Source organism: Squalius cephalus (genome assembly GCF_949319135.1).
Source record: "Squalius cephalus genome assembly, chromosome: 1".
NCBI lineage: Eukaryota > Metazoa > Chordata > Actinopteri > Cypriniformes > Leuciscidae > Squalius > Squalius cephalus.
This window is the reverse complement of record NC_137122.1, coordinates 33,620,425-33,648,125: the sequence shown is the minus strand read 5'-3', so window position 1 is coordinate 33,648,125 and position 27,701 is coordinate 33,620,425. Positions and strand designations below refer to the sequence as shown.

The following is a 27,701-nucleotide window of genomic DNA, read 5'->3' as shown; positions in this document are numbered from 1 at the left end:
AACGTAGCACTCCACTGGACTGAAGCTTTCAAGCTTCTAAAAGGACACAACAGCACCATTAAAGTAAATGCACTCTAAAAGTGATACTTTGCACTCTATTACATATTCTTTTGAAGCCATGTGATACAATAGCTTTGTGTGAGAAAACAGGTTATTATCGTTAACTAAAACTATTAAAAACTTTTTTTTGTTAATTAAAATAAACCTGAAATAAATTAAATGAAATATATATTTGATAAAAAATTATTTTAGTGAATTGTCAATGCAACATTTTTTATTTAGTTTAAGTTGAAACACTAAAATTACTAACCGGAAATAATTAAAAACTAAAACTTAAATGTAAATAAATTAAACCTAAATATTAATATAAACAAATGACAGAAGCACAACTAAAAATAATCTTTAAAAATAAAAATTAACGTATAAACAATTTTTAATTAAAAAATATTAAAAACTAGAATTGCTAGATTATATAAATAATAGCCAAATAACTGGTGAGAAAGGGCTAAAATGTAAGTCCTTAAATCATCTGCCCTTCATGCAGAATATTGTTTAAATGGTAACTCTCGTCAAAATGAAATTAAACTTTCGTTTACAAGCATAATTAGAATGGAAACTCAACTTTTAAGTTTGACCGAATTTTCATTTTCGGTCAAATTGCCTTTTGAATGGGAGTGCTTGGGGCACTTCTATGATAGCATCAAAAATCGCTATTTTTAAAACACTAGGAAGGCTCGATACAACATGAAACTTTGCTCGAAGTATCACCAGGGGCTCTACACATGAACTCGAGCATTGAGAACATCGTTTCTGTACACAGAGTTTACTAAAAAGAAAGATTTTGAACAACTCACTGTAGCTGTGTACGCCCGCCGGCATTTTGTCAGTCAAAAATAGTCGATATCGTATTACCATATCGTACTATAGCAGAAATAGTAAGAATAGTGAGCTATTGTGCGGTTCCGAATTCAGCAAATGTCTTTATTGGTAGCGGCGTATGTTTTTGATTCACTAAAAAGAAGGGTTTCTGCTTCGCGTCTGTCCTACATAAAATATTAAGTGTAACTTTGGCGAAGATTCTTATTAAGCAATGGTAGGGTGATTTTACGGTGCTCATCAGATTGTCCAACCAGTATGAATATATATGAATAGGCCTATATGAAATAAACGGGTAGGATGATTTTACAGTGTACCGTGCTATTAAAATGGTATATGTCTAAAAATATATATATATATATGGCACATGGTGCTTTTTGGTAAATCTCCCTTGACAAATGCAAACTGAGCACAGGGAGCTGGTGTTACTCACTTATGTGCACATTACAACTAACACAACACTGTGTTTAAATGAAGACAGCTGGTCAATGGGCTGTGAAGAGATGAGTCAGAGAGGATTAGGGCCTGTAGAGAATCTTCCCATAAGAATATTCAGGTGTCATTATAACACAAATGTTATAATAAGATAGTCATTAGTGGGGAAGTACTCATTTTGTCTCAGAAGCAATAAGCACTTAAAGGGACAGTCGCCCCTAAAATGAAAATTGAAAATTCTGTCATTTACTCATCATGCTTCTCATGATGTTTGATGCGATATACATTTAACTAACTGCTTTTATAACGTGAGCAACCACTTATTGAAAATTATTGAAATGATTGAATATAACATTAATAACAATTATTCTGCAAAGTAGCCTAATAGTTTATCAGATTTTTTGATCTGGCACATAAATACAGAAGTTATCTGTTATTACAGATGTGCATTTTGAAATGATATTGTTAAGATCTGTCAATTATTTAACTGAAAATCATACTGTACCCCTTACTGTACACATAACAATAATATAAGATTTAACAAGGATGATGCATGTAACGTCACTGTAAATATTATGTTAATATTAAATCATTTGATTATCTTATTTAAATAGTATTATTGTTAAATGTTTTTTTTATCAGTTAAGCACATTTTGGTTATGTTTCATTGTATAGTTCAGTCAATGTTTATAGTCATGTTTTACACTGATGGCGTTTTGCAATAATGCATTAGCATTAGCCATTGTTCATGGAAAGGGATATTCTTTTTTTTTTTGTACAAACCAGATTTTAGTATTTTAAGAAGGCTGTTGTATTATTTTTATATTGGTTAATGAAATATGGGCCTACGGAGACGTAAAATATAGGCGCCGAAATTCCTCCCGTATGCCTGAAACATTGTCACCGTATTTTATGCAGTGAATATTTGTATTCTTTAACACATGGATAAATGAAACCTTGGTTTGATTCTTTCTAAAGTGGCATGACAGTGTTTGTTGCACAAGTCAAAGCAAATCAAGGATGATCACAACACCTTGACTTTGTGGAGTGGCAGTGCAAAGCAACTTCCTGCACATCATTCAGTGCGAGCTGTGCGGAGCTGTAATGAAAGCCATGATGAATGTGACATCCAGTGAATAGGGACATTGTATAGAATCCCTCTGACGGCTCAGAAAGCCTCTAATCCGCAAGCAAATTGAACTTGGAGTTAAAGAATCTATTTATTTGCATGATTTGATTTATTATTCCAAGACTAGAAGATGAAAGATGAGATATTGTTTATTAGAATAGCTGAAGATTTGACATCCAGATGGCCATAGTTAAACTGCTCAAAGGACAGACTGGCTTGCGTTTGGTTCTCCTCATGGATTATCCATTACTTCAGACAACATCTTTCTCAATTTCCTTCACTGCAGCAGATTCCTGACGCTTTTAATGAAATATTTTAGTTTATATTGGGGTTAGGTGACATAGCAGATTTGATCTATAAAAACATTTTACATATAAATCTGGAAGGAAAAATGCAAATGGTTCATTTTAATAAAATGCATAATTGAACTTATCTTTTTTTCGGTTCTTTTGTGCATTCATAATTCATTTTGTGTCATGCAGTCATTTAAAAACTATATTTCACATGGATTGAAATAAAAAATAGATGGAAACAGAAGCATCTGCGTCTCATAAGTATTGTAACATGAAGTGAAGTGTGTCCTAATGATGAGTTACCTGCCATTATAACTGTCCCCTGGGCTCTGCAGGAAATGGGACTCTGTACTAAAAGTGGAAGACGCTCTTTTCAAATGAAACTTTACAAGGACACTGTAACCGATCAATTATATTTCACTGGATGATGAAAAGATTTATTTCTTGAAGTTAGAAGGCTAGATCATCACAGATACTGAGCATATGGCAGCCCAGATTTATATCTTTTTTCTTTTTTTTCCCCCCAGATTTATATCTGGTCAAAGATATCAGATCATTTCTCCTCTTCCAAGGTTTCATATGGAGAATTAGGGTAGATACAGTGTTTTAAAAAAAAAAAAAAAAAAAAAAAAAAAAAAACTCAACTGAAATAACTGAAATAAAATAAAATATAAAAAACTTAGTCACCATGAAATCAAAATAGACATTTCTTTTTTTTTTATGGAATATTGCAGTATTTATTATAAATGATTTATTTGTGCACATCATCATCATTATTGTTTTTTTATTAATTTGTCCTAATCAAAATAACTTCCCCTCCCTCCCTCGCTCTCTTCTCTTCTCTGATGATGTGTTTACAGGCGTGAGGGCGGGGCAACCTGTCAATCACATGACATCACTGCAGTAGCAAACCACAACCATCCAATCAATTCCTGGAAAAAAATCCCTCCCTAATTTTTTCTTGCTCAAGAAGCCATTTCACTCAGATATAGGCTACTTTTAATTTCATGTTGACTTTAAACATTTTATTTCAGCAAAGTTGAGTCCCAAATGTCACACTATACACTATGTAGCCTACTTATGCACTATGTACTCAGCCGTGTGGTGCATGAATGTTTTAAGGTTATTTTGTCATTCAATATTAAAGTCTGATAGCCCCTCCACCTCCGCTATGTAATGTAGTGGTGTCCGAAACCATTGTGGACGTTACTGAGTGCACCACAATGCACTCCCAGCTGATACACGGCTAGAGAATACCTATGAAATGAATGAATGAATTAATGAATGAATGAAGTCCCGCGTCTCGCCAGAAGATGGCACCTGCAGCTGAATCATCCATCCATCCATTTTCCAAACCGCTGATCCAATGTGGCTTGTAATATCACACAGGTAGGCTATTATCCCTTTTTAATTGATAATTAAATAGTTGAATTAAGGTTTATAGTTTCCATGATATCTAGATCAAGATCAATCTTTTCATTTTACTTCTTGAGCTGTCAGTTTGCTATTAAGTGTCTAATGATTATTAAGAAGCTTCTGTACTCCGTGTCCGAATCCACTCGTTTTCATTCACTCCCTCCCTCAAATGAACTGTGGAGTTAGTGGACTAACGTAATAGTGATTAAGTTTCGATTTCGGACACAGCATTCGTTTTTCCATTGGTTAATTAAGTAGCCTACATCATCCAGGTATTTAAAGTGTACTTTTTCTTTTGCCAGTTTTCAGTATGAACACTACTCACACTAATTGTAGGCCTACTACAAAACGTCATAGAATAGTGCATAAGTATGCAAATTAAATTGGAACACACCTCTAGTTGCCAAGACAACATCTCTCATTTTCAATTAGGTTGACATACTAAAATAAATAAAACTGAAATAATGATTAATAAAATAACTCAAAACTAATAACAAAAGCATAAAACAAACTCTAAAACTAACTAAAATTAAAAAGAAAACAATATGTAAGGGATAATGTATAGCGAGGCGGTTGTTATAGCGAATAACAACCCTGACAGGCTGAACGGACCCCGACGCGAAGCGGTTATTCGCTATAACAACCGCCTCGCTATACATTATCCCGCTTAATACATGGCTACCTACAAAATAAATACATAATTTGACACAAATTATTCCCAAATTGCTTCCGCTAAAGAAAATAGTCCGTTCCGCGTCCATAGCAACGCTCTGTTTTTCATGCCAACGGTGTGTGTTATCAAGAAATAACAGACCGCATTCTACATTGGAATTCAACCAAGCCATGTAATAAATAAAAATAAAAACGAATTCATTTTTTTTATTGAAAACTAGGATATAATAGTATCTCAATGAAACTAAAATAACACGGTATAGACAGAGGGTCTGTCCTGGAGGTGACACCTCCTACACGCTCAGTTGGACACCATAGAGGGCACCACACAATTGCTCTGAGACCTCCTGTGCTCTAGAGGGGCCCCGAACACAATGGATCTAATGACACGGGAGTTCGTCCATATCACAGACACTGGCACAATACCTCCAGCAGCACCCCTCGATTCTGTTCATTTTAAAAACACAACAAAAATAAAACATAGTATACTCGAGTGTATTTTGCATTAAGCAATCAATCATAAATCATGTCTGTGGGATAGGACGAAATGAGTCTCTCTGATAATTGTGCAATCACTGAGAAACAGCACTGTGAATGCTGATGTCTCTGTCGCCCACTACTCACTTATTAGTGGCTTGTTTCTCAGTGTAATTATTTCATCATGAATGGAGGGGAACATTTGTGCATGGCCTGCGTCCCTGCGTGAACATACCCCACCACAATCAAGAGACACACTTCCCCGTGGGATGTATGATGTACGTGGGAAGCTAAATTAAAGGGATGAATGACATTTGGTGCTTGTGTTGGGGGTAGGGAGCGAATTCAGAGTAACTCGGCTGATTATGAGATTCACAAGATTCATGCGTTTCATTTGTAAAACGTTTGTGTTAGCTGCTTAATGAATAAAAGATTAAAGGCAAGCTAGTTTTTTGAGACAGCTTTACAAAAATAACAATTAAATGGTAGGCTAAGTGGTAATAAAAGATAAAGCTAAAGTACATCTAAAGAGAGCTATGTAGGTTTGATAAATAATGAATATTGATGACTTTTATGTTATTCAATAAAAGGCTACCTCGGCTATTAAGTACAATCTCTATTATAGGCTTATGTACACATGCACAGATGTACACAGCAGGAAAATCTCTTGATCATTTTTCATCAAGTGCTGTCAGATGAGAAGCAGCTTGCAGTAAATCATATGCAACTAGGGCACCCATATTTATCATCAATAACCAAAGTTCACTTCAAGCACACCAGGATCAACCTAAAAACAGAAGCCACTTATTAGTGTATATTTCTAGCACAAATTGGATATGTGCCACGTTTTGTTATTCTGTCATGTCACTTACTGAAAAAATAATTATTCTTCCCAAGAGAAAACGGTTTCTTGCACCTTGATTGAGTTACCATGAGTCTCTCAATTTTGAACAATTTCGTTTCCTGTGCGTGTAGCGCCATCTGCTGTACAGTGCAAATTAAAATGGAGTACCAGCTGACCATGAGGCGGCATAATGCTCTCATAATGATGTTCAGACTTCAAACTAAAGGCACAAATATAAATGTGTAAGCATCACAACAGCTCCCTAAAATGCAAGACGTAATGAACCGTTTAATAAACTGGTCAGATAAAAAAAAAGATAGACCCAATTTAACCTTTTAATCAGCTCATGTTAATTACTTTCCTGTACTGCAGATGTCCCAGTCATGCTGACATTAAATTTATTGATATTGGAGTTATACATATAGACCCATATCTGACATTTTCTGCCTTTATTTTTGAATGTGGTCCTCAAAGCATTTGTGTAGTTTAAACCCATATAAATACCAATTACAAAATACTACATTTTTTTAAAGGAAACCTTTAGATAATTGATCAAGAGTCCTTATTTCTGCTAGTTTAGTCTGACCATTTGAAAGCAATTTTAGTTTAGCAAGTTATTTTGCATGTACACCATTTTGATCACTTCAAAACAGTATTAAGTTTGTTAAAGCCCCCTACAATACCCAACTTAAGTTCAGTCATGACAACCCATTTAACTTTCACTAAAGTCCTCTAGAACTGAATGTTAGAGAATAGTCCAATTTATAAAATGGATATAACTCCAAGAAAAGTGAGACTAGTTTTATTAAGAGTCTACCAAGATACTTCAGAGCAAGTTCATTCAGCATCAACACAGGAAGTCACACAGGAATAGGATGTCTTACACATGTGCACTTTTATTGGAATTGAATTAGTCAGTGTACAGGTTGGCCCCACCAAGTGTCTGGCACCGCCACGTTCCACACAGCTTTTACAATATGCCCAGGGGAATGGAAACCTTTACATCTTGAATGGTAAAGCTTCGTTTTTTTGGAACAAAGAAAAAAAAAAAAGTAACCCAAGATTTTAAGGCTGAAAGTACAAAAACCAGACAGTTTTGTTACATAATTTACATACAATACTACAATGTTACGTATGCTCCCAATTACTGGGCAGCCTTCATAGAGGCAAATAAGTTTCGGAACAATGCATTTAACAAACATTTGGAATGACTAAAGAAACAAAACAAAACCATTGAGTCCTCAGATGCATTGTAGAACTTCGGGGATGCTTATTTGCCAAAAAAAACTTGCCGTCACCTTCACCGTTCCAGTTTTTAGATCCTGAGTCAAGCGCCAAAAATAACAAAAGCCATGCCAATGTTGTCGTTTGAAGTTTTTCTCTGCGCATTTTGAGTCGGCGTGAAGTGGTAACAGTCCGTTTAGAAGCATTTGCGGTGGACAATGGATGGTCCAGACTCGTCGTACTCCTGCTTGCTAATCCACATCTGCTGGAAGGTGGACAGGGAGGCCAGGATGGAGCCTCCGATCCAGACAGAGTATTTACGCTCAGGTGGGGCAATGATCTGAGGAGAAACAGACAATTAGCACAATGCAGAGTTGCCATGCGTGTTCAGTTACAGACTGATATAAAAAGGCAAGGGTCAAAGCTCACCTTGATTTTCATTGTGCTAGGGGCCAGGGATGTGATCTCCTTCTGCATCCTGTCAGCAATGCCAGGGTACATGGTGGTACCACCAGACAATACAGTGTTGGCATACAGGTCCTTACGGATGTCAACATCACACTTCATGATGGAGTTGAAGGTGGTCTCATGGATACCGCAAGACTCCATACCTGCAGGGCAAGACAAATGGTTAATCAGCGTTCTCCTACTCTCCTTCAAATGAAATCTGGTGTACATGCACACACCAGGTAATATTTGTCAGGAAACCTACCCAAGAAGGATGGCTGGAACAGGGCCTCTGGGCACCTGAACCTCTCATTGCCAATGGTGATGACCTGTCCGTCAGGCAGCTCATAGCTCTTCTCCAGGGAGGAGGAGGAAGCAGCGGTGCCCATCTCCTGCTCGAAGTCAAGAGCCACATAGCAGAGCTTCTCCTTGATGTCACGGACAATTTCCCTCTCAGCTGTGGTGGTGAAGCTGTAACCTCTCTCGGTCAGGATCTTCATGAGGTAGTCAGTCAGGTCACGGCCAGCCAAGTCCAGACGGAGGATGGCATGGGGCAGGGCGTAACCCTCGTAGATGGGCACAGTGTGGGTGACACCATCACCAGAGTCCATCACGATACCAGTGGTACGACCAGAGGCATACAGGGACAACACAGCCTGGATGGCAACGTACATGGCGGGGGTGTTGAAGGTCTCGAACATGATCTGGAAAGAGAGAGGATAGGTTAACGGATGCTCAAATATTTACAGCACACCATCCACACATCCATGCAGGGGTTAGTTGGAAATCCAGAGTAAAGAAACAAAAGTGCACAAAGAATAAGAGTGCAGGAGACTGCAAACAGGCAGGCAGAAGTATAGATAACCTGCTGCTTCCAGCAAAAGATGAGAAACTCAGGAGCTCAGAGGAAACAAAGCCTGGAGGAAGTGATGAATGAAAAGGAGAACTTAAAATGACATAACAGGACAGACAAGAGACTTCAATGCACCATTTGCTAGCAAAGAAAACCAACCTGTGTCATCTTTTCCCTGTTGGCCTTGGGGTTCAGGGGGGCCTCTGTGAGCAGGACGGGGTGCTCCTCTGGGGCAACACGCAGCTCATTGTAGAAGGTGTGATGCCAGATCTTCTCCATATCGTCCCAGTTGGTGACAATACCGTGCTCAATGGGGTACTTCAGAGTCAGGATACCTCTCTTGCTCTGAGCCTCATCACCAACATAGCTGTCCTTCTGTCCCATACCAACCATGACACCCTGTAAACAAAGAAAGCAATGTTAATTTTTGTAAAACGTTTAGGAACTGGAAGTTAATTCACTTTTTAAAGTATGAAAATAATTCTCATTACAGGTCAGCCCAAATCTATTTATCCTCTGCCTCTCACCTGATGTCTGGGGCGACCCACGATGGATGGGAAGACAGCACGGGGAGCATCATCTCCAGCGAATCCGGCTTTGCACATACCGGATCCGTTGTCAACAACCAGTGCGGCAATTTCATCATCCATGGCTAAACTGTAAAAGAGAGAGAAAACGTTTTAGAAGTGCACTGCTGCCATGAAAGAAAGTGTCAGTGAGCATGTGACCATGTGGAGTCAACTTCCTGTTTCGTGCTGCATTCTACAGTCTGACCGCTAGCGGGTGCTAGAGTGACAGTACGCGCCTCAGATATGCCAGACAAAGGAAGTCCCTCTGCATTCTCTAGTTATTACCATAAAAGGCAATGGATTGAGCCGCTTTGCGGCTGCCGGCGGTGTGGCACTCAGCCAGAGTCAGAGTTCAGTAAAAAGGAACAGATTTCGAAATTCATCACGCCAGGGACACTCCCTAAATTCTACAAGAATTAAGTTTTACATCCTCTTCCATTCTCGCCTGGTATCAATTACACAACCGAATTTCGACGGGTGTGTGCCCAACGTTACTGCGTCACAGATCTGCAGTCAGTTCAATGACTCCATAGAGCAGACTTCACGCCAAAGCACCATCATCAGCCGATTCAGTTTATATTATAATCTTATCAATGAGATTTAAGCGAAGTTAGTGCTCGACACGATTATAAAACTTTAATTGCAACCAGAACAAAAATTTACACCAACTGCTAAAACTGACCACACCTTGTATTTCGAAACGTGAATATGAAGTGCTTCACTAATCTTCAGTCTTAATGAAAGACTGAGGGGCTGCATACTACGATTTAAAGCGTCAATATTCACTAAAACGGTTGGTTGTGATGAAAGCGAACTAATAATTAGTATTTGATTACTTAGAGATCGAATAACTTTAAGTAGATGTCAGATTCACGGGAGGTGAGAGCTGGTTAGCCGGCTAGCTAAAGTAGGTCACACCCTGCTGCTGCAGCGCTGCCTGATGCACAAAGAACTTCCCATGCCGGCTATCCATCAAGTGTACAACATGCCTCACGAACACCCTTAAAACTGTAGAGTCATGTTAATAGCGGTTGAAGCACGGTTAACCAGAGCGCATCTTAATGTTGAGAGACGTAACTTAACGTTAAACGCTTATTTCACACCGGCCCATTCAATGTCGTGTCTACAACGGTTAACGTTACCGTCACTTCCTACTGACATGTCCAGAGCATCAAGTTATGATAATACAGCAATCATTTACATAAAAATAACCACATACTAGAGAATAACTGCCGTTTTTAAGCAGGAGTTGGTATTTAACAGCAAAAAGACCGGAAACTTGGTCAAACGACTTCATCCAGTTTTATTTATTCATTCTAGTTAAACATTTAAATTAATATTAATGAACTTAAAATACAATAAAAGGCTTTAAAAGCTGAAAAATTAACTCACCTTAGGTTTGGGGGGGTTTGTCGACTTAAGAGAATTGGTTACAAGCTGATGATATTCCGCACTAGCTGCGTGTGGAGGAGCTCAAAGTGAGGACGAGACGCTGGGCGAGCTCTTTTATACGGCAGTGCATGCCCGGCTCTAGCCATAAAAGGTAAACTTTCGAAGCTCTGCTCTCTGATTGGTCCAGCGTCACACACCCGGCTGTCGCGTGCACATTGCTACACTTGCTTTCTTGCAACTTGAGAGTGAACGAAGGGGAAGCTAGACTAGTTGAAGTATAAGGCCTAGGCGATTTTGATCAAAAGTGACCATTTTATTTGCGAATTGTAATAAATAGTCGTACGTAATTTCGTATTTTGTTGTGATAACGACGATAAGGCTCTTCAAACCTTTCAAAAAGTCTGTGCAAGGTTACAAGTGCAACATAGTGGTGGACAGTGACACCTTCATGGTCCTGTGCTGTATTTTCAATCTAACAGCAGCAGCTCTGTAGGTCATTTACTTCTTATTGTATTCACAATAATACCATTATACTTCTGTGTGGGAATCTACCAAGTACTTTTCTATGCAAAATAGGGGTATTTTTCATTGAAATGATGATAACCAAGTGACAAGACTGTTGTTTCCTGTAGGAGCGACTAACTGGTCTGAGCTCATTAGGTAATGTTTTCAAAGAAATTGTAATGAAACTAGGAATGAATGGGGCTTTGCATTCCTGTTGTGTAATTGTGAGTTGCCTAAGCAAAACTCCCTGTTTTACAGGAGTAGTATTTTTACATGCATAGGTGTGTGCATGTTACATGGTGATGATGATAAAGGTATAGTAGTTGTTGATGGCTGTAAGTGGGCCTAGCCCAGGTTTATATTAGACATGACGTCAAATGTCAGCATTCAAGTCTTGGTCTTGACCAATATAATGTTGTCTTGTAGATGTTTCATGGGCAAGTCTGGTTTCTCATTCAAAAATATATTACACATTATTGATGTATCATCATGATACAGGCATATGAACTTTGACTTTTTGTTTGGATAGATGTATAATAATGATAATTCTTCAGAACATTGTTTTTGTTGTTTTAAAAAACGGTAAAGATATTCATGGTCAACTTCATAAACAAAATATTTCTTGCTTATTTCAGATGTTGCCACAGTTTGAATAATAGATAAGGCTGTGATTGAGCAGAAGTGATGTTGGCGAGCTACATGTGACTTTGTAATGTGTAACTTGGGAGTAATGCACATGGCCTTCGATGGGAGTTATAAACAAAAACAGCTGATGTCAAAATTTCTTGCTGATACCGAGGACAGTGCGGTTTTGTGAATTATATTTATTTATTTTGTCTTCAAAACATTTACAGCACATTTTACAAAAGTGTTTTTACATTTCAAGTGCTTTTTTTGTCAAAAAGTACAATGAGTTTCTTTGATTTAAGTTCTTAGATGTGATAAGTTGAGTATAGATTATGGCTTATCAATGCACAATAAATATAAATATTTTTGTATTATTATTCTAGCATCAGCAATTAAACAGAAATGCGTGGCATTAGGAGATTTCATGAAAAAAATGGTTATAAGCATAAAAGTAAGAAAGATTTATCTACAAACAGGACATCATGGACTCATCAAGTCTCTTCCTCCCATCCCCCAACATTTCTTTTAAAGAATGCCAAACATCCATACCCCCTTATAAACACACCATTTGCAAATAGAAACTAGGCATCAAACTATGTGATGTGATATAAATCTTACAATGCAGGCAGTTTTTTTTTTTTTTTACTTTGAACAACCATGCTTCTCTTTGTAACTTTTGTAGGTTGGACTGGGGTCTTGTTACAGCAGATGTGCTTTTGTGAGTCCATAGTTCCCCTGAGGACCACCACCCTTCCCTGATAGCAGCCTGCCTTCCCCCATTTCAGCGCTCCCATTTATCTCTAAATAAGGTACTGTCCTAATGATCTTCAGCTTTGCCCCATGACATAAGATATCCAAAGCAATAAAAATTATGCTGTGGGTTGTCACCATGATAATGTCATTGTTCTTTAGAGTTCATAAGTTCTTATCTAACTTCTGATACCAAAGCTCTCCTAACACACTACATGATGATAAGGAATATATTCATGAAGTTCTTCTCAAAGGACCACTTTCTGGGCGTGTTGCTTTTGTGAAATCTGTTGCATTTAGTAGTTTGCTGTCTGGCATGAAACTCAGTTTAACAATTCAAATCACCAAACTAGCCTGTTTTTTTCCATTGCTTTTAAGTGTTAAACAGAAACACTTTCATCTTGAAACAAGCATTTAAGCTGAGCAGAAGGCCACCATTTGCCACAGATTGATTTTAGATTCACTTATATTTGGTTTCTTGATGGTGTGTAAGTAAAGTCAAATACTCAAGCTAGAAAGGAAGTCACATTTATACTGCCAGCTGGCCTCTTAGTCTAGAGATTGGATTAGCCCCCATTTTATGGCCCAAATGGATTCATATGCACTCATCTGTCTCCTTATATGCAGTTTTTGCTCTGACTCAAGTATTATGTGGGAAAGCTTGATTTGAGATACATTTATGGTGGTTTTACATTCAACCAAATGATTTCCCAAAGTGACTAAAGCAGACAGTGAATGTTTTATATCTTTGTTTATGCTGTCAAACCACTTGCAACAGGATTTGATACTGACCAAGAAAATAAAACACCGTTCCTCATTTTTGTGTTCCTCAGCATAACAGTTGTGCCTGTTCTCTCTTACCATACCCAAATTTTCATTTCCTCTTTGCTGTAATAACTAGTAGAGAGTTTCCATTTATGGCTGTCTCTGCACACATTTTTCAACATATAGTTTTGTGTACCCACCTAGTGTTTGTCATTTTCATCATTTAAAGCAGGAATAGTTCAGCAAAAAATTAAAACTTTGTCATTATTCACTGACCCTAATGCTGTTCCAATCCTGCGTGCCTTTATTTCTTGGAACATTAAAGAAGAATGTTTCAACTGTTGAATGATTTGGTCCATACATTCCAAAACAGTCATTCTAAAACATTCAGACAAAAACACCTTCTTCAAAATATCTTCTTTTGTGTTCCACAGAGGAAAGAAAAAGTCATACAAGTTTGGGACGACATGATAATTACATTTTTTGGGTGAACTCTCCAATTAATGCTGCATTTGTTTTGGCACCTTCTTGTACTAGAATGTGTACTAAGAAAACTCTGCTCACTCCAGCGCTGACTGATCAGTGGAGATCAGTGGCTTATTAGCACCCCACTGTGACTACTGCAGGGGGTCATTCCCTGTGACTGAGATATAAATAACTTATATTGATAGAATATATGCATGCTGCTTCAGATATTGCATTAAAACCATATTAACCATTTTAAGTCCAGGCATTCTCAATGCATGCTTATGATCATTTAACATACTGGAATGCAGGATTCATTCATGGCTAGTGGCTACTTTGGTATACTGTGTGGCCGGCAATTTTCTTCTCAAAATGCTCTGGGATTTACCCAGAGCTAGAGGGGGATGTGAGATGGGCCTACAGCGTGGGTCTAGCAATATCTGCTTTTCTACTAGGACCCTAGGCCTGCTAATCTACCCTCCACCATCTGTCTGCTCGCAAGAGGAGGGCTGAGCAGGGATTGGCCCTGGAATGAGTCAGACGTGCCCGTCCACACTCCAGACTTAGTCAGCCTTTAAACCAGCATGGGAGAGATTACTGTGCCAAGCAGCATAGCTTAAGCCTGCCACAGGAAGTCGAGTAATGCCAGCAGGAAAGAGATCCTGCACTCTAATAGAATTTTATATATCTGAGAGCAGTTTCGACATTCATGACCTTTGGTCAAACATACACTTAATGCAAAATGGAAATGATCCTTTCAGAACATTTGCTCTCATCAGTTGCAAATCATCATTCATACCCTGAATAGCACATACAAAATGTCATGATTAGTGGGGATAAAGCATGTGCCCCTACTACTATTGCGCATAGTGCTCATTTTCAAAACCCCTTAACCATAATTATTAAACTTTAGCTGATAATTGGTCCTGCACAGTTTATTCTATGGAAATTGCATGATGATATCATGCAAATTTCATAGAAACATTATGGTGGGCTCTGTTAAATTGGGCAAGTTAAGAACCACTTAGCAACTATAACAAAAAATGTATCAGTCAAAAACTCCCTTAAGCTGGACAATGACTTTCTTATAGAGCTGCGGTACAGCCAAAACAATATTTGTTGCATTAATTTCCTATTATCACTGTAAAGCTGCTTTAAAACAATCTGTATTGTAAAAAAGCGCTGTATAAATGAAGGTGACTTGACTTGACTAGACTACGTAGAACAGCATAACAGCGTCCTAGCAGCAAAGCAGAATACTGTAGCATAACTTCAGCAAGTTTAGGACAAGAAAGCTTTGTCTTCAGAAAATGTTTTTAAAAATTACCAGACTAGCCTATGCTAATCATGTCAGTCATGTTGGCTCCACCAGAACCTATATCTAAATATTGTAATGAAAACTTGCTGTCATTTTGTAATTACCCTATTCATCAGACCTTTTATTCTCAAGAGTTTCAATGAATGTCACTTGTGCATGAAATATCTGCCATTCCTGAGTGATGCCTGTGTGAAACTGATGAGGTGTGACACTCACAACATCTCTGGCTAGACTAACAGTTTTGTCTCAAGTCCAACATTAATATTGGCAGAGACCTATATTGGCTCATCTGTGCACAAAACATACACCAACTCTCCACTGAGATTCAATACCTCTTTCAGTCTAACCAACAGCTGAGCATTGACCAAATAATTAACTACTAAACAACTGCCATTCTCCCTAACACATATTTTTCTTAACTTTTACTTTAAAAAGATCCAGATTTGACCCAGTCAAGAAAATATGTTCATTAAAATACAGCTCCTTCCTTAAAAGATTCAAATTCCACAGCCTGAAAACTAAAGGCCATTGTTAGTTGCCAAATAAGGAAATGATCTACGCATGTCTTACAGGAAGTGATTTTTTTTAAGGGATGTCATTTCTTTTGCAAGTTTGCACAGGAAATCACATTCAAATATGTTGGTGTGGAGAGAGCTTTACTCAGGAATGTACATCTGAGTAGTATGTGCCTCACTCTCATACTGATGTGTAAAAAGCAACATTACAGCACACAAACTGTTTTTTGATGACTTTTAGCTGAATCTGGTCTAAGTTTATAAAGGCATATATGTACAACTCATTTTATCAGTCATTAATGTAATGCTACAAAACAAAACAAAAATCACTTTATTTTGTGACTTAGCTGAACATAACATTAACATAACCTTATCCTGAGGTTTGTTATGACTGGTAAACTTTTGCCACAATCCTTACAAGTCTTTTGCTCTTTCCTCAGTGACTCCAGAGGCACTGATTGTGAATGAGAAGCAATAGACAAGTCCTTTCTTGTAGAACAATTTGGGAGCTTTTACGGCACAGGTGTGGCGCAGAGCTCTGAATAATGCCCAGCGGAAAGAGTATCTTTTGTAAATGTATGAAAAACGTACACGCAATGTACATTTAACTAGTGTAATATAGCGTCATTTACATGTAAATAAGTATGAAAAGCATGTTTTGTTAAAGTAAAATATTTTTACACACATTCAGGCCTGTGAAACTATGTATGTCATTTAAATATGACAGAAACCCATGACATCACCAGATATGTTAAGAATTTAGATGCAGAGAGATAAGATACAATATAGCAAGAAATCCTGCTTGGCATGTGCTGCATTTTTCCCCCTCAAACTTTGTCCGCAAAAGGATTCTTCATATTTATTTCCTCAAGGGCTTTTGCTGTAGAGCGTTTGTGCACTTTGGCTGTGATAGGCCTCGCCCTCTGGTCGATGTAACAGCAACCGCCATAAAAGGAAATCTTTAAGTGTGTCACATGGTAACAATGTCAAGAATTCAAGGCCTTTGTCACATGGGGCTTTCTCATGGAAATCAGATTGAAACTTCTGGGCCTAATGAATGAAGCAGCACTTGGTCAAAGATACTGGGGAGTTTTGATTAAAGAAATAAGATTTTTTTACTTCTGGATTAAACCAATAGAAAACAATCTCTTTCATTCACACATGCTTGCATATTTTAATATCTTATGTAAATCCAACCGTCACAATATACAGTAAAGTTCCTGATATCCCTTTATAGTATTTAATAGTTGGATTTCTTTTTTGTTTTTTGAGTGTTCCTCGTTCATTCTTTTAGTGAAAAAAAGAAATGAAGGTTTGCCTTCAATCTGCCTCACTATGAGTAAGTAGGAAGTGGTTTAAAATGATGACAGCGAAGGTCATATCCATATATAGTCAGCCTTGGCAGAGCAATGATGACTGATGATGTCTCAACTTCAGATAGCTGATTTCATCTCTCTGTTTTTTGCTATGTCCTATCAACAGCACTCGCTCACATTGCACTTTCACACACTTATGCTTGACACAGTACATTAAGCACAGATATACTATCAACAGTCTCTTATTCCCTTTCAGAATCGGTCTCACTCTTAATCTGCCTCTCCCAAACATGCACGCATTCTCATTCTTTCACCATCACTCTCATACTTGTCCCCTCCTTAAACTGTATAGACAGCAAACAATTGCTAGTAGAGAGCCGGTGGGCGGAGCTAAGCTTTAACTCCAACTTCTCAGGCTCCATATATGGAGAGGACTAGCAGGTAGTGATTGCCAAACTTAGTCATCAAAGCATGCATCTCATTCATTGCACACTCAGCTTGTGTTTTGCTGGGGCTCTGAAGGCGTGCGACTCTTGCCTTGTAAGCTCGGACAGCTCTCCGTTTTGCCTCTTTCTTCAAAAAGTTCCATGACATAATATGCTAATAGTTTCTTCAGCGGCTGAGGTTTTTAAAGGAGTTTGGGGTCGCTTGTCACTTCCTTCAGCTGGATTTGCGAGAGGAAATGGCATTGTGTTGCAACAGAAGTCATATATCTTCAGAATTGACTTGTGGATGTGACCACGGCAGCTTTTCCTTTGTGTTATGAGGCGGTAAATTCCTCTCAGCAGATTGTTTAATTGCTGTTGATTATTGACTGAACCAGAGTCATGTTTAAGATTGAGAGACACAAAAGGCCGAAAAAACAAATGCAAGTGACCACGTTAGCCAATAAAGATCCAGTTTTGGTTGTAAAGAATTATGTTTAAGTCTCAGCGTGTTCATTGCACAATGCCACAACTGTTCTGTAGAGAGGAAAATGATATGCTGTGCACATGATTCTTGACTCAAAAGATTTGCTAGGGTGAATATGGCTGATATTCATGGTAATCATCAACTTGACATAGTGGGATAAAAGTGTGGTTTTGTGTGAATGCTTGCCCATGTCAAAGTCTACTTTTATGGAGGCACAGTAAGACGTTCCCTGAGCACCCACTAGAATTACCTGCAGCTCTTATGTAACTAAATCTTATAGGCTCATGGAAAGCTGACCCTGACGACCCTGTAATTAAGAGTTAAGCACTTGTATCAGTCAACAACACGTCAGCGGACAGAAGGATACAGGTAATGTAGTAGACAAGGTTTATTAATGAGTAGGCGAAACAAACAGGTGAGTAGATGGTATGCAGATCGTTTGAATTAACTTAGCTCAATCGTAACAGTCTCTGTTTCTTTGTAGATGCTGATGAGTGGAAGACGGATGATCAGAACTGAAGGATCACATGTGTAGCAAACAGGTCGAGAGTCAGGTAAGTTGAACGGTTGGTATCAACGAGACCAGACAATGGTGAAGGGAAGTATGACTGCTTATATGCGGTGTACTGATGAGCTGGAGGAGGTTTGTGCAATTAGTATTCAGGTGAGGCTGAACGAGTGGGTGCTGAAGGGTCTGGTGTGGACGATGGTGTAGCCTCCGTGACACAACCACTCAGCAAAGTGTACAGTACCACTCAAATGTGCATTAACCATTTAATGTATGTGAGCAAAGTGTACAGTATTAAGAAACATTGGGAAATATATTTATTTATTTATTTAAATATATGGAAGCTGGTTTCTGCCATGGAATAAAAAAAAGTAAATGCAGCTTTTTATCTCACAGTTCTGACTTTTTTGCAATTCAGAGTTCATAACACAATTTTTTTTTTTTTCTCAGAATTGTGAGTTATAAAGTCAGAATTGTGAGATAAAAAGTCACAATTACCTTTTCTGTGGAGGAGACAAGCTTCCATATAAACCTGATTAGTGTTTAAACACATACAGCTCATGTAGCCAGTAAAAAAAAAACGAATAAACACACACACACACACACACACACACACACACACACACACACACACACACACACACACACACACACACACACACACAAAATAATACCTTAATGGATCCAAAAAAAAAACAAATGTCTTTAAGAACTTTTTTTAAGGTCTCCAAATGATGTGACTAAACACAAACAAACTAAACACAGTGAGAGTAAGCACTATAGTTCAAGACATCCCTCAGTGCAGGCATACCCAACATACAGAATGTAGGTCAGGAATAACATTCCCTCTTCCTCATGTTACATAATGTTCGTTTTACACAGCTGGAAGACGGGGGCCCGTTAACAATGTAATGAGGCAGCAAAGTGCACATAAAGGCTGCTGATATTTAGAAAGCTTTAAACCTCACTGACTTGCAGTTCAGGAATCATGCATTCAAGTGGAGGCTTAGCATTTAAGTCTAATAATTTGATTTACGTCATCCAGGATTTAATGCTATTAATTATTCACATTCAGACTTTGTTAAAGCTCGAACTGAATCTTCCATACCATGACCTTCTTTTTGACTGTAATGCAACCAGCTTTTCACACGCCTTCTCTGGTAAGCACTCTTTCCACTGCATGAACAATTCAAAAAAGGGGAGGCACGCCTGTTTTTAGGGGCTCTGCTGTTTTCTAGGGTATTACAATTGAGACATTTAGTATTCTGGCTGGCCCTTTGCCTACCCTCTCTCTCTATTAGCTCTGCCTCTGCACTGGGAAGCCTCTCCGCCCTGATCCCCTCTCTTTCAGCAGCATTTCATTCTCTCCCTCCCTCCCTAAAAACACAGTCAAGCCAAGTGCCGCAGGCAATAGAGGGTCAGTCAGAGGCCTTTAAGGGTACCTTGACTGCAGCGATAATCTTGCTAAGCCATAGAAAAGTATTTATTTTCCTACAGACCAAGTCTGAGAGGGTCTGTGTTCATACTGTGTGCCCATCCCCACCACAACTCTTTATGTGTGACTGACTGGCTGATACTCTGTTTACTGGATGAGGGCGGATGTCACTTCACCTGTTTTGACTCTGTGTAAATATTGCTTCCTGTAAGAAAGGAAAAAGAGCACTGTGGAAAACCATTGTCATGTAAAGTGTGGATGGAGGTCATGAATGTTTAAATGAAATATTAATTTGCAGAGAGAGTTTTCCTATTGAATATTGATGAAACATCATCATTTGTGTCAAGGAAAGCTGACTAAGTTTGTTTTGATTACAAATCTGCAAGGGCAACCTGGGGCTAAAGGCCCTGGAACAGGAGTGTGACTGTCATAGTGATATAGTTTACATACAGGGACATAGTGACAGGGCAAATTTCTTCCAAATCCTTTTCATATTTTAAGTGTATATTTAGCCTAAGTGAACACTTCAACAAATAGTGTATATTATGTTATATTATTCATTTATTTTGTTTATCTCAAGAAGTTCTGTACATTTAAACTTGCATTTTGATATACATTGATGATTTTACAGATTGATGGCAGTTACAGAAGAACTGTTGATAAAATCACTTTCAACAAAACAAATCATAAGTCTTTTTTTCTCTGAATATCTGTGATCATTTCAGAGTCATCGTCACTCGTGCACATATACTGGCCTCATGGATCAGGACTATTGGTGCGTTCAAGACCTCCTGGGAAGTTAGTTGGGAATTCGTAGTTATGATGTCAGGTGTGTCCAAATCAGTTTGTTCTGAGCAAGATGGTCATGTCCATTTTCTGCAAAAAAGGTGTTTTAACTCTACTTTTACAAAATGATGAATAAAGAATGTGCATCAAGTGTGTTCAATTTATAAAGATTCCGTAAACAATTGTTATATATTATACTATCATATTATTCACATATAAACTATCACATAGATACTATCACATTAATCACATATATCATATTTTGTACTACACACAACTAGTTTTATTGTAAATAATAAATAGTAATTTCATACATTTAAACAAATTTACTATCAACTACAGCTGCTGCATCAATCACTTCCACTATCATCCATCGCTTCATTGACTCTCCCATCTCAGAAACTCTCAAAGAAAATCCCGAGTTTCCAATTTCCAACTCATAATTGCAATCTTTCCGACATGACTTGAATGCACCATTATTTTGCAGTTTATTCTCAGCTTTTCTGAGTTGTTTACCATACCAATAAAACCTGAAACTAGCATCAAATACTTTGACAGAAACTTTGACAGATTCTGACAGAAAGAGAGAGATGGCAAAGGATACTGTGAATTGAATAGGAAAGGAAGCAAGGAGCCTGCTGAAGGTCTGTGACAGCTATGCCCTAAAAAGGAAATCCAGTCTGTGGGCATGATGGGAGGGGCGGAGAGAGCCAGGAGCTCAGGCCAGGTAACCACAGACAGGTTTCCCTCTTGGAGCCGACAGTCCCAGCTAATTAGCTGCCACATTGCTTTACTTTATGACTGTTTGAATTGAGCTGGGGGAAGCCACAATCCCCTAATCTCTTTAGCCATCCCGTTGACTGTTGTGTTTACTACAGGTAAGCACTACCCTCATCCCGCCTATGCCTTCAACACATGCCACACTACCTAAAAAGGCAACTGAAGGTTGACAGCGGGTAAGTGGCAAAATATGTTTGGAAATCTTTATCCTGTTTTTTTCCATCTCTCTCTTTCTATTTTTTTTATTTTTTTTTACTTTCTCTGTCTCTCCTTCTCCTCTCTTCTCTCTCATCCTGTGTTCCAAAGAGAAATCAGTTCAAAAAATTAAGTTTGACCAGCTAGAGCCACACATTACTGTGAACATTAAGACTTCCCATATTAGATGATATTTCTGTATAGCAAATGGAATATTTGGGCCAGTTCAAGGGAAGAGGATGTTAAAATAACACATTTACCATATTCAAATATTTGTTTGTGTTTTCTGTGATTATTATCAGTGAGGAATGCTGTGCTATCTAGAGAAAAAAACTTTGAAAGGGGAGCATTTCTTGTTTCCACTCTTCTTTACATAGATACAGATCGAATAGAGATATACAACCATACCCACACTTCATATAATCACATGTAAATCCTACTGTCTTTGTTGCTTTCATTCTGTTTATAGGGTGTTGTCTTTTTATATATTGTCCTACTATGTCCCATCCTATGTAAAAAATAATAATAATAATAAATTAAATAACTTGATGTATATATTTTTTTAGACTTTTTTTTTTAGATTTTATGTTGAGTATGTTTTTAGTAAAATACTTTGATTTGACATAGGATTTAAATAAGTATTATTTCTCAGCACTCTGTATTCCCGACAAGGTAGCATAACAGGTGAAATCCTGGCAATAGTTGTCCTTGTCCCTAGAATTTAAGCCTGAATCAGTGAGAGGGTTTTAAGCATAGGCCTAATAGTAAAGCACATCTCTTTCTCGCTGTAGAAGAAAGCTGCAGTCAACTCTGCCAGTAGCACTTCTCCACAGATAGATGGCAGAATTCTTCCTTCAGAGCATTTATTCAATGATTCATCCCAAAATACACTAAAATTTTACATATATTTCATAAACCATCAGTTTTGTATGCAAGGAGACTGGCTGTGCTCTTTTTTTTCCCAAGTACTCGGATCTTCCCTTTGACCAAATATTGTTTCTCTGATGGGATGTGATGATAACACATGTGGACTGGAGCCAGGTAGATGTGTGCCACGGAAAGCAGATTGCAGTTTGACTAATGAATGAGCGAATGTGTGTTTTTGGGAGCTGGACAGATGGGCAGTGGTAAGCCAGGATCTCAGATCACAAAGACTTGGCTCAGCGTGAGATGAGAGGGTGGTGCCTGCAGGCCACTTTCCTTCACCAGCTTCAACCTACAGGCCTACAGCTGGCCACTGGTCACCCCCACTACTCTCTGATACATGTGGAAAGCATGGGGCTGCATGAGGGCATGGTGAGCTGGGAGGACATCGTATAGGCTTCTATTTTAACGTTTGTTCATATTTTCATGCATATTTTACCATATATATATATATATATATATATATATATATATGCAGAGTTCAGATGCAAAAGCCTCTAAGTGCCATCTGAATTTTTCTTCTAGAATGATAATTTTTATCAAGCTCGTATATTTAAGTTAAATAATTTCACTTAAATGACAATTAACAGGTCATTTGCATTGCCATTTAAGTGACATTATTGACATTATATAATTTTTTTTTTTTTTTTTTTTTTTTTTTTTTTTTTTTTTCTGAGAACTGTTCGAAGACAACCCTAATATAGAGAAAGGGATTTTGGCACAGTTTCACAGTAAACAATCAGACAATCAACAAAAAGAGTGTCTGCCAAAATGAGACAATGGACATGAACCTTGCAGATTGTTCTCTGATATCAGTATGTGTTTGGCCATCTGTGCCAGATGTTAATGAAACATCACTCTGAACAGATGTGGGATATAAAGGATATGACACTTGATAAGAGACTCTGACTGGCATCAGTGTCAATGATAATATCATTTTTATTCATGATAGAGAGTTACAACATTAAAATGTTGAGAAGACAGCTTCAATAATTGAGGCAGTTTTAAATACCATCTCCTTGGCATCTTCTTTAGAGCTGCTTTAATCTAGTTCTTAAATATTTAGTTTAATTTAATGTCTAATAACTGGTCCAATATGTGTGGAGAAAGAGAGCAAACAGCTGGTTGTGAATGGTCTAAAGAATCAGTCCCCACATGAGAGCAGAAGCTCTTTGTTGGACCAGAGCATATCATTAGCATATAAAATACCTTATTTACCCCGTGGAGACAGAGAGCTGAGTGAGGACAGAGGGGGAGGGAAGCCATGCAGCGGGAATCTTCAGACAAGCACATGATATGAAGGCTTTGGTTACACCTCAAAAAGTAGATATGTCATTCATTGTCCTCATTCACAGCATGAATGGCAGTGGATGTTATAGGGCTCGCTTGATATTATCAAATTAATAATGAGTGCATGCATATATATTTAAACATGTTATGCACAATATTTGATTAAAATTATATAACAATATAGTTTTAAAACATTTTACATACAGCTGCCCCAAAAAGCACCACACTTTAAACGTATAAATGGTTTTGCATTAGATAATAATGCATCAGATCAAATGGCATCTGCCACAAATGACTTTAGAGCTTTCCTTTGTACTATTTTAACTTTTCTTACAAAGTAACATAATCAACTGGTCTCAGTGGGATTTTAGTACATGTATGAAGTTATTTCCCATCGAGTTTACACAGATGTCCTATAGCAAAGTAATAACACTGTTGCATTTTTTGTGTGTGTGTGAGAGACTTAAGTGTCCAAATACTTCTTGGGTCCTTGGTATTCAGACATGTGGCCTGGCAGTAATTATAAGTGATGCAGTTGCACTAAAGGGTCGGTAGAGGGCACAGCAGAGCCCCAGTCAGCCACAAAATCCACATGACGCTGCACCCAAATGGAAACCATGTCAGTGTGACAACTGGTTCAGTCAGACATTGTGATTGCAATGTAATTTATCGTCAATAATGGAGCTTAGCTTAATGGTTATTTGTCATTTCTTCTTAATAATGACACATCATGCATCAACTAACTGTTAAAGGTTATTGTCTGTGTTTTACTGCCACCCTGACCTTGAGCTCTATCATCTCTATATCAGCAGCTTCGAGGACATGCATTCCAGCTCCTCAGATCCTGTTCTTCATCCCTCTGACACACTCTGCACATGAAGATCAATGGAGCCAAGGGCAGCGTGTAAGGGGATCCAGGGCCAAGGAGGAGAGCAGAGTTGTGTTTTATTTGTTCTGTGGTGCAGCCCCGTTTGATTTGACCCTCTCCGGTTTCATTCATCCGGAAAATCTGCTGTGCGTGAGTGAAAACTGAGGGAGTGGGTCTCACTTGATACTCGGATGTAATAAGGAACTGCCAGTCATGATAAAGGGATAATCCACCCAGAAATTAAAATTCTGCCATCACTCACCCTCATGTTGTTCCAGACTTTCTTTCTTCTGTGGAACATAAAAGAAGATATTTTGAGAAAAGTTTTAGTATTTTGCATTCTTCAACATATCTTTATTGTATTCTCTGCAAAAGAAAGAATTTCTTAAATGATTTGAAGGTGAGTAAATGATGAACCAATTTCATTTTGGGTTGAACTATCCATTAAAAATAACAGCAGTTTTAGAAATGTATAGTTGAATGTTTTAATTAATTTAGTTTAATGTTTTGAATGTTTTAAAATAGGCAAAGATGAAAAAAAAAAAGATATCCTGTCAGTGATAGAAAAGTGTCATTTTACAGTTCTAAATTTTGAATATTGGTCTCTTTTTAAAGGTGATGTGTTTAATTGTTCTGATCTCAATTTCATATGCATACACTTGAACATAGTTTCGCAGAAATTGCGCAGAAATCTCACACTATAGACAACAGAAAATATAGGATGCAACAAGAAAAATAGTTTGGGGTCGCTGAGTGCATTGTAGTGCATTGCTTGTTTAGACATGACAGAGATATGACTTTAATCCAGTCTTTTGTAATTAACCTCCGGGCTTTCCTGTGTGCTTCTAATTACTCCGCATAAACAATGTGGGATCAGTGCTAATCTGAAAGAGCCCATTCAGACGCTTTCATGTGGGGCATCTAATGGGCTCTGCAGGCGGGGGAGTGCAGGCTGATCTGGAGGAGGTGGTTGTGGTGGTGGAGGGGATTCACAGGAGGGAACAATTGACAGATCACCCATACTGGATACCAGGGCTGAGGACATCAACTCAACCTGGTTTCCACTCTGTACCCATAACCACTAAACCCACACCACAAATGAAGCTTCTGCCAGTCTTGCTGCACACTTAGCACTTAATTAAATTGATCGTGTGACTCTCTGTACTGACGGTCAGATGTTCTTCATCCATTGAAGCTCAAGATGCTCTTTCCAATTTATCCCAAATCATGCTGGAGAACATTTACACAAACTCACGGAGTTCATGCAGACCAAGTACTGCTGTCATCGAGAGGGAAGACAAAGAGGGACAATCCAAATAATGAGACATACATTTGTTTGTATATTTTGCAATGGAAAAGGAAAATGAATTAAATGATCAACTAGCATGGAATGGAATGTAAATGGAAGTGGTCCCAGACGTTTGGATCCCACTATAAGCATCTTTGAATTGTGTGATTAGATTAAATTAAATAGACATGTCATTGTTTTCCTATTCTCTTTTGGTAATGATTTCACTGCCAACAGTTTTCTCAGTATGTTATTTGGACACAGAATGAGCACCTTATCTCTCACACCATGGGATCTACTTTATCTTTCTATTAGGAGTATGCAATCAGCAAGTCTCAAAGACAGCTGTGCTGATAAGAAAACCATTTGTTAAATCGTAAGTGGATTATTTGTTTACTATATCCACATGGTCACAACAACCTGGATTAGGAATGTAATGGCAAATGATATCCTTCCTGAATGAACTTAAGATGGTTATAGTATAATATGTGAGAATGTACTAAAAATTAGTTTAAACAAACTTATTTTTAAGAAATTGTCATATAAAACCGCAGAAAAACAATAAATGTACTTCAGTTTAATAATGTCTGCTATGTACAATATTTTCCATCTGCCGAATCAGACATCACAGTCTCAGGCTCCTTGTATAGCTTTATTTGATCAGGCGATGTCAGCACTGTAATCCAGCGGCCCTTTTTGTGTGTCATGAAATTTCATTTACTGAAGTGGAGCATGCAGGGTCAGTAAAGGCGATTATGATGCTCGACATCATCATAAAATGCCTGTGTGCTGAGTCTTGATATTGAGGGAGATTTGCATCTGCAGGCACAGAAGCCACCTTCCGACGGGCTCGCGCATTTACTAGTTCATGCGGTCAGTGGCGCACACTGCAGTCACCCCTCCCCTCACTCTCTCCTCATCTCTGCGGTACGACCGCCTTTCCTCCTCTCTTGCTGCATGTCTCAGGGTCTGACTGACCTATATCAGCCCGCTCGGAGCGTAATCTCTAGCGCTTTCTGCCGCCTGCTGCCTCAGACTCACTCACGCCACACTCAGGAGCCCCTGCTGCAGATGTAGGGCAGCCCCGTCAGTTATTCAGCACTTCGGAGTACTGCAGTCTGGGTGGAGGGGCTAACCCACCGCTGCTGGAGTGATGAATTAAACAGGACACTCACTCCCCGCCTCTCCCTTTGGAGAAGCTTTGCTTTTTTTCCTGCCGGCTTTGCTGCTTTTGGCTCAGGCAGAGCAACCGTTTTCCTGCTGGCATGACAATGGCAGGAGGGAAAGAGGAGGCGAGTGCTCTAGCAGACTTGGGGCCTCCACAAAAACAAGCCTGTGACCTTTCACCCCAGCCGCTGGAGGTGTGGAGAGCTCCCCAGTGGTTTCGGGCATGCCCTTTTGTTGAGCAGTGGAGGCGTGATGAAGGAGCTGCAGTTGGAAAGCAGTTCATCCAGTGCTGCTCCTCAGAACTGAACAAAACAGCACCATTCTTCACTTTTGAATGCCATTCTGATTAGGTGGCATTGTTTTTGACTGGTATCACATCGTGGATCGTTTGCGACTTGGTGCATTTAATTAGATAAAGCTGATACATATAATTAGGGGTGTCATGCAGCTGTTTTTGTGGGTGCTCCAGTTGTAGCCATGGCTCACTTGATTCCCTAGGCAAGATAAAAACATAATCTAAGCAATCATGTGCCAGATGTGTTATGTATCATACTGCTGATATTCAGATCCAGACAGGAATTCAAATCCCAGCCAAACATACACTACTGGTCAATAGATTAAAGCCAGTAACATTTTTAATGCTTTTGAAAAAGTCTCTTAT

At 38.5% G+C, this 27,701-nt stretch overlaps 1 protein-coding gene and 1 long non-coding RNA gene across 3 annotated transcripts; one reads left to right on the top strand and one right to left on the bottom strand.

Annotated features, from left to right (window-relative positions):
* Positions 1–7,509: 7,509 nt before the first annotated feature.
* Positions 7,510–11,144, bottom strand: actb2 (actin, beta 2). Its single transcript, XM_079872584.1, has 6 exons — positions 10,628–11,144; positions 9,194–9,323; positions 8,826–9,065; positions 8,079–8,517; positions 7,796–7,977; positions 7,510–7,706 (listed from the first exon to the last, which is right to left on the bottom strand). The coding sequence occupies exons 2-6, from the start codon at positions 9,314–9,316 to the stop codon at positions 7,563–7,565; spliced, it is 1,128 nt and encodes a 375-aa protein (XP_079728710.1). The 5' UTR covers positions 9,317–9,323; positions 10,628–11,144; the 3' UTR covers positions 7,510–7,562.
* LOC307159519 lies at positions 11,037–26,446 on the top strand. 2 transcript variants are annotated; one of them, XR_013821394.1, is made up of 7 exons: positions 11,037–11,116; positions 11,260–11,287; positions 12,441–12,567; positions 18,284–18,353; positions 20,468–21,255; positions 21,407–21,484; positions 24,527–26,446. It is a non-coding gene; the product is annotated as an uncharacterized lncRNA (long non-coding RNA). The 2 variants fall into 2 exon arrangements; XR_013821395.1 differs by lacking the exons at positions 11,037–11,116; positions 11,260–11,287; positions 12,441–12,567; positions 18,284–18,353; positions 24,527–26,446 and having other exon boundaries at positions 20,475–20,571; positions 21,099–21,255; positions 21,407–21,479.
* The last annotated feature ends 1,255 nt before the right edge of the window (positions 26,447–27,701 follow it).

Coding starts and splice junctions, on each gene's coding strand:
- actb2 (XM_079872584.1), bottom strand. CDS start 9,316: ATGGATGATGAAATTGCCGCACTGGTTGTTGACAACGGATCCGGTATG. Junction 7,978..8,078: donor GTTCCAGCCATCCTTCTTGG/GTAGGTTTCCTG, acceptor CTTGCCCTGCAG/GTATGGAGTCTTGCGGTATC. Junction 7,707..7,795: donor CTAGCACAATGAAAATCAAG/GTGAGCTTTGAC, acceptor GTTTCTCCTCAG/ATCATTGCCCCACCTGAGCG.